General features: G+C 35.9%; 1 protein-coding gene across 2 annotated transcripts in view; it reads left to right on the forward strand.

Moving 5' to 3' along the window:
- LOC306888025 (protein MTSS 2-like) overlaps positions 1 to 17,512 on the forward strand; it is a 28,138-nt gene extending 10,626 nt beyond the window's left edge. The window contains exons 4-15 of one of the 2 annotated variants that reach the window (XM_079446118.1): positions 8,371 to 8,455; positions 9,649 to 9,740; positions 9,827 to 9,901; positions 11,472 to 11,629; positions 11,857 to 11,964; positions 12,050 to 12,147; positions 12,333 to 12,465; positions 12,575 to 12,649; positions 13,070 to 13,219; positions 13,479 to 13,640; positions 14,665 to 14,833; positions 15,796 to 17,512. In XM_079446118.1, coding sequence (XP_079302244.1) covers positions 8,371 to 8,455; positions 9,649 to 9,740; positions 9,827 to 9,901; positions 11,472 to 11,629; positions 11,857 to 11,964; positions 12,050 to 12,147; positions 12,333 to 12,465; positions 12,575 to 12,649; positions 13,070 to 13,219; positions 13,479 to 13,640; positions 14,665 to 14,833; positions 15,796 to 16,574 — 2,084 coding nt within the window. In that variant the 3' untranslated portion in view covers positions 16,575 to 17,512. The remainder of the gene's footprint in view (positions 1 to 8,370; positions 8,456 to 9,648; positions 9,741 to 9,826; positions 9,902 to 11,471; positions 11,630 to 11,856; positions 11,965 to 12,049; positions 12,148 to 12,332; positions 12,466 to 12,574; positions 12,650 to 13,069; positions 13,220 to 13,478; positions 13,641 to 14,664; positions 14,834 to 15,795) is intronic. The other variant, XM_079446119.1, reaches the window with a different exon arrangement.
- The last annotated feature ends 3,714 nt before the right edge of the window (positions 17,513 to 21,226 follow it).

The raw sequence follows: 21,226 nt of genomic DNA on the forward strand, positions 1-21,226 counted from the left end.
ACAACAATTGGTTCATGTTAATAAAGAAATATACATTTCTGTATAATATAATATAAAACAAATCACATTGATAATTTTGTAGTTAATTTAATAATATTAATAATATAAATCATGTTAGATTAAATGATAATAGAAATATTAATATACTGTTGTTCATTGTTAATTCATATTTTTCATAGTGTTTGTTAATTTATACAATTTAAAATATAAGTGAAAAGTTAACACTTTAGAGTAAGGTTATACAATAAAAAATGCACTAGCAATCCTGAACTAACACATACCAAGATTTTTTTCCTGTTCATAAAAAATTACAGCATTTTAAAATAAATTATAATGTTATATAATATAATATAATAATTACAGCATTTTAAAATCTAGCGTAATGCTATTTTAGTATATATTATGTGTTATATTATATTATATTTTAATATATTATATTATATAAATATTAAAATATATTAATGTTATAATAATAATAATAATACATTCAATTAGAATATATAATTATAAATAAAATATTATTCATTGTTACTTCGTTTATTCATAATATATTAGTTAATTTATACACCTTTAAATCACAGTAAATGTATCACTACAGAAAAATTAAGATTAATCAATGCTTTGATTGAACAACGTTAACCAGTTCACGATTCATCTTGATGATTGCCTGGATATCACAGTTTTGATCACTGTTAAGGTTTCATCAAGTTCCATCTCAGTGGAGAAACTTATTTTTTACTACTTTCAAAGGATTGAAGTATTTGTCAAGGAAAGGTCAGTTTAAGTTGTTAGTAGGCTTGAGAATATCAATACAGGGAACGTCAATATGAAAGGATATTACATAGCGTCTCTCACTCTCACTCTCTCGCCCTCTTTCTTATATCTTTCCCTTCTATTATGACTCCCTGCCTTTGATAGCAAAGTAGTCCAGCAGTCTGGCTTGTTTGTGATCTTTATAGTCATGGCGTCATGGTCAGCGTTTTTTATAGAGCAGATGTGGGCAGTCTATTAGTGCACGTGTTAGACAGGCGTGGAAGTGTTTGATGTCTGTGTTTGACTTGCATTTGGATGTCTGGCCTCTAAAAATAACAGCATTTGCTTACATTCACTTCAAGTGATGAATGCTAGAGGAGGGATGTTTACTGGAACACAAGTCAGATGTAATGATACATGTTTTGTTCATCTAGATCTTTATTAACACATCTAATTCAACGTTTTTATATGATGTCAGCCTTGCTCTATTGCACCACCCCATAGTGATTTAGTTGTGTAAGTGTATAGTTAGTCCCGCGGGTAATTTCTTATGTTGTGAGAGATGTGCCATGGGAGATGGTCACAAACCTCTCTGTCATGGGATCGGGGTGAGGTGTGTTTTAATGATGGCTCTTGGGTTTGTATGTGCGTGTTTTCCATCCACGCTGATGACAGGCTCTTCTCAGCGTATGTATACTGTATGAGCGCTTATGTCTATACATGGAAGGAGCTTGGAAGCGATTTCGCCTGGCTTGCAGTGGCGAGGCAGAGATGTGTAATCCTCTTTACCTTGTTCTGACACACAGAATGAGTTTGTGCATGTTACTGCGAGTGTGTGTCAGTGGGACGCAGTGGGCTGCTAATCTTTCCTGTAGCTCTGGACTGGCAGATGGCATGTATCCGTACCAGCCATCTGGAGTGTGGGGCATGGGCAAGAATTTGCCTTACTTGGCACTAGAGATTATACCGGCAGATTCACACTTGCTACATTTCACCCTTTTCTGTTAACTTACCTTTTTATCAGGTCTGTGGGTCACCAAACAACTCCCAACTGATTTATGGATTTATTCACTTAGGAAAGTTATATGTGGCCATTACCTTTGCAATAGATTTATTCTACGGCTATATAGTATATAATAAAATAATGCTGTGTGTGTACATATTAACAGTAAGTATAAAGATGGATTCTGAACTTCAGGTTTGCATAATTCGGTAACAATACGTATTGTGGATTTTGTTCTTCCTTATTTACCTTTAGTTAAAGCAAGCACTCATAATTATTTACAATTATTTAAAGATTTGAATTATATTTATTTAAATAATTAGATTATTACGCATTTATTTGTTAATTATTTAATGTATTTTGACATGTCTTTTTGGACAAAGGATATATTGTGCCAGTATGGTTTTGTTAACATGATGCTGTGGTACAACCATGGTTTTTGGATGTCTGAGATGCAATACTACGATTTTATTGACATGCATCATGGTCTATAAAAAGGTTTTGGTACTGATTCAAAATACCATTAATGATGGTATTATTTTTCAATACTGCTATGAGGGGAAGCTTTAAAAGGATAGTTCACCCACAAATGACAATTTTTTATTTCCTCACCCTCATGTCGTTCCAAACCTGTAGTTTCTTTCTTATGTTGAGCATAAAAGAAGATAGTTTGAAGAACTGACTTCCATAGTATTTCTTTCCCAACCAACTATGGAAGTCAATGGTGACGAACAACTGTTTGGTTCTTCAAAATTCTTCAGAGTATCTTCTTTTGTGTTCAATATAAGAAAAAAACTTAGGTTTGGAACAACATGAGGATGAGTAAATGATTACAAAATTTTGGGTGAACTATTCCTTTAAATTTATACAAATGGAAGAACCAACAGCTGTTAAGCTAACCTCTGTCTTTCATTATTTGTCTTTAGTAAAAGCAAGCACACATTTTATATTCTTGAGTGCCTCTTATAACAGTCTTTACCACAAATATTATTCACAATAGAGAGGAAACCTGGAGTGCATTTAGAATCTTCCAGAATCAACACATTTAGTGTGGAATCAGTTACGTTCAGCTGTTGAAGCCAAGCGCAGACGCTTGAAAACAATATAAAGTATTAAAAGAACAGTATGTTCTACATCCTAATGAAAAGAGAATTGACACTAAAAAAGGAAAAATCAGCATATTGATTCCTGATGCTCATTACCCTTAGGTTCAAAATCAAATTGTGTTCCAGTACCCTCAGACGTACCTCAGGAACACATAACTCTGTCTGGGAATCAATGGTGTAAAGGAAAAGATGAGGACGAACAGCAGACTGGGAAAAGTGATGATGTTATCTTGAACTCACGCCTGACTGAACTACTGTCACCCTTAATAGAGAGACGGATGAACAGAGAGACAGACAGAGAAGAGGGGTCACTATTATGTCTGTTTTAGTCAAATGTGTGAGTGTGTTTTTGCTGAAGCTATAATGTGAAGCACATCTGGTGAGGAGGACTGCGGAGTATTTTTAGCAGTAATGCTCTATCCCCCAGACAGGAAGTCTTAGAGGCTGTAAACACACATGCACACACTCACACTAATCCGTACACACATGGGCATCCTTAATGTCCCCTCCTCATGCCAGAGAGAGTCCTGGGAAGTCTGGAGTAATTGAGAACAGATAGAGGGAAGGCAGGGGGCCAAACACAGCTTTGCTGTCACTGGTCTTCCTGTCTCTGTCTCTGTCTGTCGTTTCATGTAACTCGTGCTAGACAATGAACGTGAGAACATCTTTGACATTGAGTCCTTCTGTTTATTAGTCTGCTAGTTTATTAGATCGTTATGCAACCCTCAGAAATGTGCTTCAGGCAGGCTTTTTTTCAGCAAAAACGTGATTTGTAGCTACAAACGTGAGAAGAGGGAAAGAGCAGTGGATGTTTTTGTTTTTACTCATGTGCATTTATGTTTAAGGTTGTGTGGATGTGTTAACATGAAGAATTGAGTATGTCAGCGCTTCATGTTTTCTTCAGTCCCACACTATATAGTGGCCCCAAAGAGATATTTATTAAATGTAAAGTGAATCCTCATTTGTAACTGTACTTTTCTAATGTGGTGCATTTCCAAGTGAAACTAGATATTCAGAGAGCAAGACTTAATTTTATCCATCAAGACTTGATTGAAGAGTCAGAATGGAGACAGACCAAGTTTGCTATGTGAGTTTGCTAAAACACTGAATAAGAACAAACTTGTTTATTCAAAGTGTATTTTTATATTGGTCTAGAAAATCATTGTTTCTGGTTTAAACCTGTTCTGGTTGTCTAAAAGCAAATAACACTCCTAACAGAAAAGGATTAAAATAAACGGTTTTGTTTAAATAGTATTTTCTAGTTGTAGATGATAGCTAGCTTTACTGGCTGAAGAAATTATTGTGGGTTTTATTAATTATTGGTGATTCTTTAGCACTAGCAGAAAATATATTTTAGATTCAAAAGACATCAGAATAAACATCAATGACTTTCACAATTTAAGTAAGTAAACTAAATTAAATAAACACTAAACAGACTAACAAATGTTTTAGTGTAATTTTAAGCAAAAAATCTACTTACATATTATAGCACATTTTTATGGTGAAGTGAAGTTATTAAAAAATTAGACTGACTTACAGTAAGTAATATTTTGGCTTATGTCTAAAGATAATATATTGATTAAGTATGGTCTTTATAATCAATATTTTTATTTTTGTATGCATGTTTTTGTCTTTGGGAAAATAATATTTTTTAATCATATTAAATCAAAATGTAAGGTTTCAACCAAACCATAAATATAAAATTGGCTGTAAAAAAATAAGAGTAATTTTTAGGTGTTGAATTTTTTTCAGTGTAAATAGCTACCATTATAGCACTTCTCAAGTGACGTTAGTGGAAAATAAAAGTCTTTTCAGCGGAAAATCAAACTGTTCCAGTGCCAGCCATTCACAGGCTCTGTTAAGAGTGTCTGCCAACTACTTCTGCACCTGCACACATATCCATTCAGAAAGCAAAAGGGCACATCTGAGAGTCAGAGACCCATGGAAACTGCTTCTCCCTTCAGATGGATGTGAAGGCTGTTACTTTATCAGATGTTTTGACTGAAATAATGTTAAGGTCACATTTCGTTTCTTTGTCAAGGTGGCTAGAACCAAATATCTTTCTGTGAAGATAACAAATTATTTTTCTCATTTGCCACCACTTTTACAAGCAATGCAGGGAGCTTTTATTTTTAAAGTGAACATGGATTCAAATTTGACTCTATTCCCATTATGCACATTCTTGGCGTTATTGTGAACAATTAATCCATGCACATTATAGTTGTACAAAGTGTTGCTCAACATCTAGAACAATTTTCATTCTCAACAGAGGTCACCAAGATCAGGATGAATATTTTGTTGTCATTTACTTTCATTGTATGGATAAAAACAGTTCTTTGAAATATCTTTTGTGTTATATAGAAAGAAAGTCATACAGGTTTGGAACAACATGAGGTTGAGTAAATGGCAATGCTAAAATGATCATATTTAGGTGCACTATCCCTTTAAACAGCCGTTGAGCACATGTGCAGTTCCTCAAGGGTTCACAGATCTGCTAAATAGCTTCCCAGTCGTGGGCAGGTGTTGGAGGTAGTGAGAGTTTGGCTGAATGGAGCATCTAAAGTCTCTGCATCATGTGGTGTGAAGGAAGGCTTTGGGAGTTGCGAGTGTCCGGTTGGGGTGGGAGGCCAGGGGACTCCTGGATACAGGAAGTCTGTGAACGCTTTCAGGAAGGAGCTGTCAGCTGATCCCTCAAGGGAAGGGAAAAGGATGCTGGCAGGTGTGTGAGTGTATTTGTGTAGCATATCATCTCCACTGTAGCAATGACGTCGAGAAGGTCTGTTTTTGAGATAAAAAAGCCTTCGCTTTTGAGCGAAAGTGCAGCTGTGAACTTTGCACTGAGTTTGCAAATAGTTGTGTGTGTGCACAGATCAACTCAGGAACAGCTCTGTTATGTCTCAACACCAGTAGCGTTGAACTTGATTTGCCTTGCCAAAGACCTTTGAGAATAGGATGTGAGACATGCATGCTTTTGGACTAGCACGCTGTGTACTGACGGTGGGCCTTTCTCTCAGACAGACACTATGGGATGGACCTGCGGCTTTGAGCCAAATGGTACACAGGGAATGTTCTTTTTTCTTTTTTTCCCCTTATTTTTGCAATATCATTTCCTGACTACAGACCTTTAGACTGAGGATTCAGATGGCTGAATTTCCTTCCTTTCTTTCTTCCTTTCCTCTTAACTGACACCTGGTTTGGCCACCGTTCAATCTGTCAGTGTCCCACCCAATGGGACAAACTGTAAACAACTTGTCATGCGGGCACTGGTGCTTTTTATAGTGCTGATTTGATTGAAGAAAATGCATAAATATGTCATATATCAAATAGAATTTAATTTGAAGCAGGGTTATTATCGTTACATATTACAACTAAAACAAAAACTATATATATATATATATATAAAAACACACACACACACTGTATATTATTTGAAATAAACATTAAGCCTTCTGAAATAAAATATTAAATTATTTATTAATATTTCTCTTAAAGCTGAAGTACTACAATAATCAATTACTAAATACTAAAACTAAATAAACTAAAAACTAACATTTAAAAACTACATTTTTTTAAAGAAAACTAATAAAAAAAAAAATACAACAAAATTAATTTTTTTTGACTGAAATTAAAATTAAAATATAAAAATAACATCTAATTCAAAATATTAACCAAATCTATAATAGTGATGCTAAAATAACAACACTGGTTTGAAGAACTTAATCTTCAAATCTTTGTATTTTACTCAAGTCCTTCAGTAGCCGTGTGTGTGTGTGTTTGTGTGTGTTGTTATGTGTGTTTGTGTGTGTTTGTGTGGTTATAGGAGGGCAGGTTATTTCCGGCCTCTCCCATTCTCTCCTGTAATAATGGTGTTTAGGAAACATGAGCAGACAGGAAAGGCAGATACAGAGTGGAAGAATGGAGGGATATCCCTTTACCGGGTTCCCTCCTTGTCCCTTTGGACCTGGCTGGATGGAGAGATGGAGGGCTGCTCCTATTTCTTATTGCACACACACAAATTTATATTTGATGTACAAAAACACTAGACCTATGACATAATTCATCTCTTTTAAAAGCTTGTGTAATTGACTGACAGTTTTCATATGTTTAGTTTTTTTAAAGATATTTGATGTTTGGTTCCATTAATGGTTCTTGCATTGTTCCACCATTGCGAATGAAATACTGCACTAAAGCACTGATGGAGTTTGTTGCAATGCTTATTCAAAATTACCACAAGTCTGTAGTCCAGTTCCCTAACATATTACCCTAATGAGATTGTTCTTTTTAGTGAACCAAAAACATAAAAATGATTTTATATAGGCTATATATATATTCACATTATGTATTTTGTCAGTAGTATTTTACAAATATTAATGTATGAAATAGGTTTGTTTAGTATTGTTGTTCATACAAACAGATCTTTTGCAAGATTTTAAAAAATGTATTTCATATTGAAATCATCTCATTATTTGGCAATGAATATGCATTTATTTTCTTATTTTCCAAATATTGAAAGAATCATTAGAGGAACAGTTAAGGAAGCAGAATCATTAAGTGGAACACTGTAAATACCATAATTGTTTAGTTCTTTACGTTTCCCAACCCTTGTTATCATAATCAGTCAGATGTTCTCATATATCCACTGGCCCCTTGAACTCTGTAAGTGGAGACCTTGGCCCTTCTAGCCTGTGTAACCTTCTGGCCCTCACACCAACAGAGTTCAATCTCATCAGATCTGGCTGTGAGATTGGGGGAAATCTTGGCTGAGCTGGCTGTGTTAAGGCCCAGGCAGGCTGGGCTTTATAGCTTAAGACCCCTTTTTAATTACACTTGGCTGAAGAGGAAAGTTAACACCGCTAAGTAATTGTGTTCAAGGTCACCAAGCGAGTGAGAACTTCTTGATGGATCAGAGCCATTCAGTTTGGGAAGTGTTTTATTTGTGGTCTTTGAAGTTCTGTCTCCTGTGAATATGGTGCAATTATTTAGCATTTTCACTGAGTAAGCAAGCACATACTTTCCCTTTAATGGGCCTGCTTTTGTTGCTTGTGGCCATTTAAAGTGACGTGACTCATACTCAGAATTCGTTCTCTGCATTTAACCCATCCAAAGTGCACACACACAGCATGAACACACACACACACACACCGTGAACACACACCTGGAGCAATGGACAGCCATTTATGCTGTGCCGCCTGGGGAGCAGTTGGGGGTTCGGTGCCTTGTTCAAGGGCACCTCAGTCGTGGTATTGAGGGTGGAGAGAGCGCTGGACATTCACTCCCCCCCACCTACAATCCCTGCCGGCCCAAGACTCGAACTCGCAACCTTTGGATTATGAGTCCGACTCTATAACCATTAGGCCACAACTTCCAACTTCCATTTTTATATGTGCGATCAAAATCTATATGTGGACAAATTTGTCTAATGTTTTTGAAAATATTGACTATCGACACTCAAAATGTTCTTATTTCATATTTATTTCTTTATTTAACATTCATTTGTCTTGTTGTCAGGTGCCACCAGGGATATTGGCTCTGCTTTGACCCGGATGTGCATGCGACACCGCAGCATCGAAGCCAAACTACGCCACTTCACCAAGTGAGTGATCGACCCATCCATGGCGTGATTACTTTCATGCCTCGCTCCCCGCCAGTCAGACGGCACAGGCAGGATTTTATGTCTGTGCCAGGCATTGATTTTCCACTGCGGAGATAAGCAAACATGGATTAATCAGCCTGCTCTAAGGCTTTAATGTGTTGTCTTCAGAGAGACCAAATTAGCTCACCGCTCACAGATTTCAAATGCTGACCTTAAAGGAATAGTTTACCCAAAAATTGACATTTTCTCATCTCATACTCACCCTCATTTTATTCCAAACTAGTGCTACTCATATGATTTTATTTATTCTGTGGAACACAAAAGGAGAAAATCTTCACACTGCTCATTTCCATATTTTGTATTCATACAGGAACCATATAGTTATGTTTAATTTTAATTTTTTTGTACATATTTTATGTTTTGGAAATAAGTCTCTTATGCTCATCAAGGCTGCATTTATTTAATAATTAAATACATTAAAACAGTAATTTTTCAAAATATTATTACAATTTAAAAAAACTGTTTTCTGTTTTAAAATACTTTAATATATAATTTGTTTCTATGATGGCAAAGCTGAAATTCTGCAGCCATTACTCTAGTCTTCAGTGTTATTCATCATTGATTTGATGCTCGAGACATTTATTATTACCAATGTTGACAGTTTTTGCTTGATACAGTACCATTCAAATGTTGGGTTGAGTTATTTCTATTTCAAATAAATGCTGTTCGGTTGAACTTTCAATTCATCAAAGAATCCAGATTTTTTTTTAATAGTTTCTGCAAAAATATTAAGCAGCAAAAACTATTTTCAGCACTGAAAATACATATGAACCATTACTAATAATTGAGCACCAAATTATGCTTTGCCATAACAGAACTAAATTACATTTTATTTTAAACTATTAAACTGTCATTCTTCTAAATTGTAATATTATTTCACAATATTAGTTTTTTTGCTGTATTTTTGATCAAATAAATGCATCCTTGAGCATAAGAGCATTAAAAATAATAATTATTCCAAAATTTGACCTGTAGTATAATCATAATTCATATTTCCAATATAATCATAGAGTTCTGCCTGTTTAATTTTATTTTTTTTTGTTCTTCTTGAAATGACACTGTGATGTTGGATGACCATTTTAAATACTGTATTATCTCTTGTTTAATTTTTGCCATTTTTAATTTATACTCAGTGCTCTAATGGAAAAAATGATCGCCCCATTCCAAGACAAGATAGAAGAGTGGAAGAAAACAGCTGCCCTGCTTGATAAAGACCATGCCAAAGGTGGGACTGATTCATCACAGTTGTCAATAAGCAAACCTGGTTATACTCAGTACACTGTGAATTTACACCTTCCTTCTGTTCACCAGAGTACAAGCGCTCTAGGCAGGAGATCAAGAAGAAATCATCTGACACAATAAAGCTGCAGAAGAAAGCCAGAAAAGGTTGGTGGTCTTATTCTCTCTGTCAGGACAATGATTTCCCCTCTCGCTCACACACTCTCTGTGCATTATTTTAGAGTATTACTACGTTTGGTATGTTAAATTATTTGTGAAATTGTGTCGTGCTGGGATCTTTTCTAACTCAACCCCTTCTCTTGCATGCTTACTTTTTCTGATGTCAAGATTAATTAGGTCAAAGACAGATTATAGAGTTCAAGAGTTGGGTCAAAAGGTCACGGTAACCCTATTAAATCAGATGATGGTGATCAGTAAACTGTACCTCCATCTAGTGGAGGAATGCTTCCATTGTGTTTGTTTTTAAAGGGATAGTTCACCCAAAAATGAATATTCGGTCATTATTTACACACTCTCGTGTTGTTTCAAACCTGTATGAATTCCTTTCTTCTGTGGAAAATAAAAGAAGCTATTTTGAAGAATGTTGAGGGGGAAAATGTATAATTACATTAGTGCAATTTATCATAAATGTTGTGAGGCAACAGACTCGCTTGCGATTGCATTGCTTTGCATTCCCTCACACCTTTGCAATTTCTTCATGGCAATGCTATTTTTCTCTCTGTCTTTCATACTGTGATTGGCTTGGCTTCTGCTTATAAACTGTAGAACTACCAGGTATGTATTCAGTTCATCACATTTAGCATGACTAACATTGATTTCATTTCATCCGAGGCATTTTGCGTGTGGTTTAATGAGAGTGTTTTAGTGTCCTTTTCAAACACAAAATTCCATTGTTCGCAAAGCGTGCTCATCTCTTTGTCATTGTTTCCATCAGACATAATAAGCATCTGTGTTGTGAAATCACAACGCACAGTCATGCAATATTTGCAGTGTGTTTAGATTCATAGCATCAACTCTGTGTCATTTATTATTTTCATTATACGCTCATGAAGGTTTCCTTGCATGAAGCCTGACCATGCCTGGTTGCTGTGTTGACATTATCCACCCTAATCTGTCTTTGCTTGGGACATTTGTGTTGACATCTACATCAAACATTTCATGTGTTAAAAATGCTAAATTTTCAGTGCATCTCAGCATACACTTAAAGTTCAAAAGTTTGGGGTCTGTAAGATTTAATAATGTTTTTAAAAGAATGATCCAATCCTCACCAAGGCAGTAAAAACAGCAAAAGAACAGTTTCTTATTTAATATATTTTAAAATGTAATTTATTCCTGTGATGGCAAAGCAGAATTTTCAGTAGTCGTTACTCCAGTCTTCAGTGTCACATGATCCTTCAGAAATCATTCTAACATGATGATTTGGTGCTCCAGAAACATTATTATCCAAGCTAAAAACAGTTATGCTGTTTAATGTTTTATGGAAATCATACATTTTTTTCAGGGTTTTATGATGAATAGAAAGCTCAAAAGAACAGCCTTTATTTTTGGTAACAAAATAAGTTTTTACTGTCACTTTTGATCAATTTAAAGTATCCTTGCTGAATAAAATCTTACTTACCCCAAATTTTGAAGAGTAGTGTAATTTACCTTTCGTGGATTGTTTATCCACACACTGCTTTATTACATCTCACGGTATCTCTTTTTCTCTTCGTCTCAGGTCGAGGAGGACTGCAGCCACAGCTGGACAGTGCCATGCAGGATGTGAGTGACATGTACCTTCTGATGGAGGAGACTGAGAAGCAGGCTGTGCGCCGAGCCCTTCTGGAGGAAAGGGGGCGCTACTGCACCTTCATCAGCTTCCTGCAGCCTGTAGTGGTGAGAATGAAAGGCTCTGGGTCTGAAGTTACTTCTAGATTATATATAATAAAAATGTATTTACTTGTAAAATTTATTGAATTAAAAACATCCATTTTATGCATTTATGAAAAAAAAAAAACATCCAGTGACAACATGCCCCGCTCTCTCCTATATATGTATTTGAATGAAAGAAAGGAGTGCTTGCTTGCTGTTTACAATAAAGTGGCATTAACCTCTTTCCTCAGATCGGTGAAATTGCCATGCTGGGAGAGGCCACTCACCTCCAGGCCATTATTGAAGACCTCACCGTGTTGACCACTGACCCACATAAACTGCCAGAGGCCAGTGAACAGGTGCTTAAACACGTATATGAAAATCATTTAAAAAACATACACACACAAATAATAATAAAAATATATTATTTTTGATTTCCACTAGGTGATTTTGGATCTTAAGGGGTCTGACTATAACTGGTCCTACCAGACTCCACCTTCTTCTCCTAGTAGTGTTGGATCTAGGAAGAGCAGCCTTTGCAGGTGTTGTCTCATCATTTTTTTTAATCACCTTTAAGATTTTGCTTCATTTCTAAGTTACTGCTATTTTATAATATATTATTAAGCTATATGTAGTCTCAACAATTCTCGGTTGTATTTGGAGATCCTCATTTGGTTATTTGCTAGTTTTGAGAGTAACACTAATGATTTCCTTGCGTTCCTCTCAGTTTGGTGCATCTGCCACCAGGTGGTGCCCATCGCCTGAGCAGCGTGTCCTCTCATGATTCTGGATTTGTCTCTCAAGATGCCAATGTACACTCCAAACCTCCCTCCCCCATGCCGTCTGACATCACTAGCCAGGTCTTTACCAGTTCATCTGCTGTTTTGTTTTTGTCTATTTCGTTGAATGCTTATTTCCACATCAGTTTCACTGACCTATCTTTATTCTTTAACTATTTTTGGTAAACAGAAGTCCTCTAGTTCTGCATCCTCAGAGGCTTCAGAAACCTGCCAGTCAGTCAGTGAGTGCGGCTCTCCCACAATAGTGAGTATTAATTTCAGTGAGGAAATGTCATTAATAAATTATTTGATTAATTAATCTCTTCACCCCCAGCATCATCTTTCATGATTGAGCTCTGTTACATTTTTTGTTAAATCACCAGAATTCTGATATCATTTCTTTTTTTTTTTCATAATTTGCACTTAAGTTATCATATTTCTTTTATTTAACACTTAAACACATTGTCCATATATTTGAGCTCAATAAAATTACATTTAGTTCCCTATGGATTGTTTTGTCCCATTGTTAAGTAGAAGTCCGAGGGTAATCTTTTATATATATATATAGGTTAATTTAATTTGTTTTTGTATATTATTACACTGTTATTTGGTGTGGGGTATTCACTGAAGCTTGTGTGATGTTTTCTGTATTTGATTGGGCCATCCTGTCATTCCGTTTCCACAGTTCGGCTCATCCTTTGCTACCTTTCGCCCTGCTCACTGTTTTAATGACTCCATCAGGCCTCACTCTTACATACTTCCTGCGTCCCCTTCCTATAATCAATCCCCAGGATCAAACTCCCCTTCACCCACATCAAAGATTTCTTACTGGAAGGTTTGTTTTTCATTTTGACCATTCGGTCAACCTTTATTTGCTTTATTATCTTCTGTTATAAAACATTATTAGTTATAATTTGTTTGTTTTTATTTCATCCCATTTAATTACTTTATCATCCACTTTTCACTATTAACCAACATCCTCAAGTTTTCTGGCTTTAAAAAAAAAAATAAACATCTACTAAATAAGCAGGTCTTGTCCTATTCTGGCTAAATTTCCATGACCTTAAAAAAACAACAACAATTTCCTCTTGCAGCAGGACTGGTCAAAGGCAGGTCACTATGAGCAGACTGCTGTAACCGGGCAGCGCAGGACTGAGGCTGCAGAGCCCTCTAGTGGAGTGGGAGGAAATGGAATAATTCACCCTGAAGATCCTTATAGACTAGCTAGGATGAATTCTAAAGACCTCACTGCAAAGGTATTGAGAAGTGATTTTTAACATAAAATTTAACATTTTAATCATTTTATTTGTTTTTAATAATTAAAAATATAAACACTACCAGTCAAAGGTTTGGAATAATTCAGATTTTTTTTTTTTTTAAATGTGACCCTGGACCACAAAACCAGTCTAATGTGTAAATTTTTCGAAGTTGAGATTTAGTCATCATCTGAAAGCTGAATAAATAAGCTTTCCATTGATATATGATTTGTTAGGACAATATTTCACAGAGATACAACTATTTGAAAATCTTGAATCTGAGGGTGCAAAAAAATTTAAATATTGAGAAAATCACCTTCTTAGCAATGCATATGAAGTTTTGATATATTTACGGTAAGAAATTTACAAAATGTCTTAATGGAACATGATCTTTACTTAATGTCCTAATGATTTTTGGCATAAAAGAAAAGTCGATAATTTTGACCCATATATTTTTGGCTATTGCTAAAAATATACGCCAGCGACTTAGACTGGTTTTGTGGTCCAGGGTCACAAATGGTTTTAAAACCAGGGCAACATTCATTTAATTAAAAATGCAGGAAAAACAGTAATATTGTAAAATAGTTTTACAATTTAAAATAGCTGTTTTCAATTTTAATATAATTTATTCCTGTGATGTTAAAGCTGAATTTTCAGCAGCCATTACTCCAGTCTTCAGTGTCACACGATCCTTCAAAAATCATACTAGTTTGCTGATTTGGTGCTTAGTTATGATCAATTATTACAAATAATTAGAAATACTTATTTTATGTATTAGAAATATTGTTAAAAATATTAAGCAATTGTTTTCAATATTTCACTGGAGTAATAATGCTGGAAATAAATCCCATCTTAAAATGTAATAAAAAAGAAAACAGTTAACTTAAATGGTACTAAAAATTTTACAGTATTACTGTTTTTACTGTATATTTTGCAGAGCATAAGAAAAAAAAAACTTAATTAAACCAGATTTTTGACTGGTAGTGCACATACATATCTATTATTTTCTCTCTTTTTCTCTTAGCATGGTAGGCCAAAGTCATCCGCTGCCAGTGAGCTGGCTATGGTTCTGACTCGTGGGCTCAGTATAGAACAGCAGCAGAAGAGCAGCTGTGACTCTCTGCAGTACTCCAGTGGATACAGCACACAGAACACGACGCCATCATGTTCAGAGGACACTATCCCTTCACAGGGTAATATACATGCACAAACATAAACACTTTAAATAAAGGTGCACATTACGTACAGCATATACAACACTTGTCCATTTCATTCAGAGACAAATACATATCCACACACACAAAGATTGCAACAGGCTCTTTTTCAAAAACTAAAAAAACAGCAAAAGTTATTAGATTGCTATACGAACTCCATACAACTTGCAAATAATACCCCTCGCTGGATACGAATGGTGGACTCAACACGAAACACACAAATAATGTTATCATTAAAAATAAAATAACTATTTAAATACAGTACATTTAACAGTTTCTGTTGATATTTTTCAGTATGAATAAACTATAAATACACTACCTTACTAAATGCTGTTATTTTGAGCTTAATTTTGAAGAAAAGATTATTAGAATATTAGAATGATTTCTGAAGAATCATGTGATACTGAAGACTGTAGTAATGGCTGCTCAATATTCAGCTTTGCCAACATTGGAATAAATTACATTTTAAAATTATAAAATGGAAAACAGTTTTTTTTTTTTATTGTAAAAAAATATTTCGTAATTTTACCATTTTACTGTATTTTTGATCAGATAAATGCAGCCTTGATGAGCATAAGAGACTTCTTTCAAAAACATTAAAAAGTCTTACCAAACCCATCGGTAGTGTATACAGCAACATTTCTGTTGCTTAATTTGCCAAGATTATCTTAATGCATTATGCGATAGATAGATGAACTGCTGCCTTAGAATCTCACCAAAACAAGGTATCTTATCTTCTGGAACAGTTGTTGGGTTGGGAGTGGGATTGTGATGCCTTAAAATGCTGCCTAAATAGGAATCTCACTGTATTTAAACACAGCTACATTTATTAAAACTGTTACCATTTTAATAAGAGACCTAAAACATACACAAATACAATCCACTGCATGAAGGCTGAGAGAGTTGAGTAATATCTTCTCTTCCCATTTTTTTCTTTGCAGGATCTGAATACGATTGTTATTCCATGAATGGCGATGCTGATAATGACGCACAGACAGACTTCGACAAGTCCTGCACCGTCCCTCGCCATAGCAATCTGGCTCAGAACTACCGCCGTATGATCCAGACCAAGCGGCCCGCCAGCACCGCAGGGCTGCATGGAGCACTGGCTGCCCAGGGAGCCCCAACAGCCAATGGCAAAGGAGGAGGAAGTAGTGTCATAGCCTCAGGAACAGCCACCATTCGTAGAACCCCTTCATCTAAAACAAACGTGAGACGCACTCCATCCAGTGTGGGTCCGATCCATATACGACCACCTATTGTTCCTGTAAAGACCCCGACCGTCCCAGACTCACCTGGATTCCCCAGCCCTCCTCCTGAGCACAATGGAAGTGAGGAAAACCTGTACAATGACGAATCGTTTGAAATTCTGGACTACAAAGCTTCTCCCAAGCGAATGAGTCTGCCAACGTGGGGAGCTGGTGGTGGAAGTGTCTATGCCCAGCAAACTGGAGCTGCGGGATTCACTTCAGAAGAAGATCAGATGCTTGCCGCCAATCGCCATAGTCTGGTGGAGAAGATTGGAGAGCTGGTCGCTAATGCTCACGCTCTCGGTGAGGGGCAGTTCCCATTTCCCACGGACCCTCAGGCCAACCAGGGCCACCAGCAAGATCAAGGGCATGAGCAGGACGGAGAAGACATGTTGAAGACCATCCGTAGAGGAGTGCGTCTTAGAAAAGCGGCCTGCAATGACAGATCAGCACCGAAGATTTTGCGATAGTTTAGTACTGCTTTTCCTGCCAAGTCTATTGCTACAGACTCTCCTCCAAATGAAGAGGAACAATATATTATGTGAAAATATAAGAAAATGGTGATTTCTTTTAAATTCAGTGTTAAAATCTGGCATCGAACAACTAGAAGGCCAGTGTCAATGTTAAATGTCGAGTGCGTATGGACACTATACTCATCTGGACTATTATTGTTGTAGTTATATTTGCCAGATTTGGACTGATATCTCTTTGACAGGCATATAACGATGGACAAATTGTGGCCTGAAGGATGAGAATGTAATTTTAAAATGTGTATTATTAACATACTAGTTTTGCCGGTTGTTCCTTTTTGGAGTTGCAGTTTGTAATGACTATGTTCTTCATGTTACTTTTATGTAACTGTGATGTTTTTGAGACACGTGTAACTATTGTAAAAAGCCAAAGTCTTGTTCTCAACTGAAAAGCTGCATAAGACTGCTTATTGTCAGTCTCAGATGGCCCACACAATCGAATCACCGCACATGCTGTAAACTGCCAAATAAAGCACATCAGTTGTACTAGACCAGATCATTTTTTTGTTCTTGCTGAATGAATACTTGTGGATGGTTCTATTTTAGAAATGTCCAGCAGGTGGTGTAAGTTGCTTAATTTATGTAGCATATGAATATGTTAGCCATACAATACTATGGTATATATCAAAGTAACATACTATTACCATGTTTTTATATGCAATATCATGGTAATACTATGGTTTCCTTTCATGGAGCAATGGAATACAATGTAAATACAACTGAATATCACTATAACGATCAGATTGTCTTCTGTAGAGCTGCTTTACAGCTGAAATTGAATGTTTCATCATTTATGTACATTAACATTGTTATTTTTCTCTTTATTACTATGAAGCTGCCTTGACACAATCTGTATTGTATAAAGCGCTATATAATTTAAATAAATAATAATAAAAAACACATAGTCCCATACAAAAATTAACCATTGTTTTACTGTAGTAAAAGTGTAGTAACCATGGGTTTTGGCGTTTTACCACAGTTTTACTACAAATACCATGCTTAAATTATAGTTAGTGTAGGAAAACCATGGTTATTTTGTGGTTACCATGGGTTAATTATAGTAGCCATGTTTTTTTGTAGTAAAAACCATGATTAAGTTTTAATAAAGGGTATTGAATATATCATCAAAAATATACATAGTATATATATTATAAAGGAAATACCATTTTGCGTTACCATGATAAGAATACCATGGTATTCGTTTTGGAATTCCATGTTATATCTTTTGATATGAGTCTGTGGTTACACTTTATTTTACAGTGCCATTGTTAGAAAATAACAGAGACTGAGTAATATCAATTAAGATACTTACTATAGCCTACGGTTAGGATTAGGGTTTGGTTTTGGGTTACTGCATCTAATTATGTGTATTATTCTGTGATTACTACACTAAGAACATGTAACTGTAAAATAAAGTGTTAACAAATATGTAATCATATGCTGTAGCACATTAATTAAAGTAGCCTATCTGATACATACTTAACTATGATACTGCAGTATTTTGTTGTCAGTGTAGTAGCCTATACTTAATAGTAATGCACTTTTCAGCTCAGAACTGGCCCAAGTATGGTCTCATTTACTCTTTTACAGATCCTGATGGCTCTTCTGATCTATTGTACTTTTGTTCAGTAGGGCCCGAGATTACCCGCGTGTGAGGTTTATATGACCCATCCTTGCGATTAAATCTAATTGATGGGATAAAGAGCCGGACGTGGGCTGAAGGAGGCGTTTGATGTGGCAGCTGGAGATCGTGAGAATGAGGAGAAGCTAAAGCCTCGGCTCCAGTCACTCATTCACTCACTCACTCATCACATCCCCGTCCCCTTCTGATGGACGGGACCCCCACACTCCGCTCCGGGCTACACATACAGGGATGTGACACTGGTGCGCATCCCGCCGTCAGTCGCGCAGCAAAGTGGCACGCGTGTCATTTTCACTGACAGACGCGCTCGTCTGCCTATCCACGCTCCTCCGCTGCAAATGCGAGACATGACTGTATACTGATGGAGCCACGTCGCAAACAAGACAGCGCAGCAGAAATAAACACATCTTGAGCAATGCGAACTGATCTGGAGGATAGGGGGGTGTTTAGAGAGGGACAGAGAGCACTTACGCACAGGGACACTTGGGTAACAGCTTTGTTTTCCCCCCTTATCTGCAATACTGGACTTTTGGGATGAGATTTTATCTTTAGCTACCCTATATGATTAACTAAATGGGAAAATGAGGGTTTTAGAAAAGTACTGTGATTATCCTGGATGCCAATTATGGTTTTTTTTTTTTTTTTTTTTTAAGTTAATGTACTTTTCAACCGCCCCACAACATTTCAGTAAATAAAGTTAGTTAGAGTGCGCTAAAATTTATAGCTAAGCGCGCAAACAAAAATCAATAGTGAAAATTGCTGGCTCAAAATTTACGGTAAAAAACTAGCAGCTGTTGTTGCCAAAATTTTACCATGAAATATATGGTAGCAACATTTTTGCTTTAATGTATATAACTTAAATTTACATGTAAAAACTGTAATTTCATCATCTGATATAATGTTAATATACCTACCTATTGAAGTACTGAAATCTGTTTTGTATCAATAGGTGCGTTCGACTTCATGCAGCACTTCGCAGACCGATCGGCGGCTGACTTGAAGCAGTGCATGCCGGTTAGAAAATTTGTCCGACTTGAAGCGACGCCGACGCTATGTCCAAGTCACGTGTGGCATCAAAGTACCGCGAGAGCGTTTCGAGAGCAGCCGGCTCACTCAGCCGGCGCAGTTTCTCCAGAGCGACTGCAGGAGCGCTGATGACGACACAGCTGTTTCATGATTGGCCAAATTCACCACATGACAACAACGATGAGTGTTTCTAACGTCTTCAAATCCAATACAGCTCACAAATCTGTTTTTAGAGCAGTAAAAGCTTTTTTACTGTAGTCGCAATGTTATATTGAGTCACGTTTATCATAAAACACTGATGAAAGCATACATACCCCCACTTTATTAGTATTTAAATAGTTTACGTTGAACTTTATTCTTGAGCAGATGGCACTGTATTAAGCAGTATATAAAAAGTGTTTCTGTTGCTCATGAAAACGTTTCTGAAACGTCTGTGTATTTGACAAATATTGCATTTTATTCACTTCATCTTTGATAGAGTATGCAAACACCACGTGAGTGTCACTAACGGGAGCAGAAAGTGTCCAGCTTGACATATCCGTTTTCAACTCTGCCCCTGACTGCAAGCGGCTACTCTCGTTGATCGCCGTCTGTAGCCGTGCTTCAAGTCGAACGCACCTATTGTAATACAACCACTAATTAAATGCAGGTGGTGATGAGAGTCACATGACAAACCAAGGCTCATCACAAGCAACATTTAAATACTATCATAAATAGAAGGTCATTCACACAAATACTAAACACCATCATGGTAACACACATGAAACTAATATAATGCTATAAACAATAATATAATGACATGCAACATACAACCCTAATGTACACAACTGATGAGAAAAACTCAAAAGAAACCGTTATTTCAATGAAAAAACATCAAATGTGAAATGTAGCGCAGGCAATTCTGGGAATGTATTTTATTCTATTCTAATTCGATTTTATCTGTCTGTCTTCTTTTTATTTAAATAAACACACACACTTGACCCTCTTGCATATTTATTCTCTAACTGCTAGCTTTTCTTGAAAAACTAACACTAGCTTTCTTTTTTCTACATTCTATCTACTCGTTTTCTTAAAAAACAAAAACAACCTTGCTACGTGTACTGCTTTAGGCTAACCGAGACTTGTCATAGCACTTGCATGTTGTTGCTCTTTTGTTGCTTTTGATTACTTCTATTGTCCTCGTTTGTAAGTAGCTTTGGATAAAAGCGTCTGCTAAATGACTAACTGTAAAAATGAAATAAATGTAAATTTACGGTTATTCACTGTAAATTATACGTTCTTTTTCACTTCCAAAAACTGTATATACCGTAAAACTACAAATAATGTCCAATACAGTTTTTCACCGTATATAATACAGGAACTTACCGTTAACCAATTAATAGGTTTTTACTGTAGTATTTTAACAGTGTTTTACCAATACAATCTGTCATTGTGCTAGTAGCATATGATTTCTGTGATTTTTAAAATGATTTTAGAGCAGATATATTTGTCATTCATATATAATCCTATTAAAACATGCATTTTAGATATTAGAATATTAATAATGATATGTTTATATTTATTATTGATTATTAGGGTTTTAGGGTTAGAGTTAGGTTTTTTTTTTTTGTAATTTCTATAGTGTATGTAATTAGTGTATGTAATTCCCCAACTGGACATTGGCATCAGTGGATTTATTTCTATAAATCTTTGATTATTAATAGGGGTTTAGAGCAGATCTGTTGTAGCATTTTTATGCTACACTGGACATAGACTACAATCTCATTTCACGGTTTCGCTGCAGTTTGGCTATTGATTAATTTTCTAATGATTTTGTCAATATTGTGCTCTTTTGTATGGCTTTTTTCTCCATTGCAGTTGGGGATATTTTTGGAGACACATAACACAGGCTATTTAAAATAAGTGCTCTACTGATGAGAAATAA

This window comes from Barbus barbus, assembly GCF_936440315.1.
Source record: "Barbus barbus genome assembly, chromosome: 22".
Classification (NCBI taxonomy): Eukaryota; Metazoa; Chordata; class Actinopteri; order Cypriniformes; family Cyprinidae; genus Barbus; species Barbus barbus.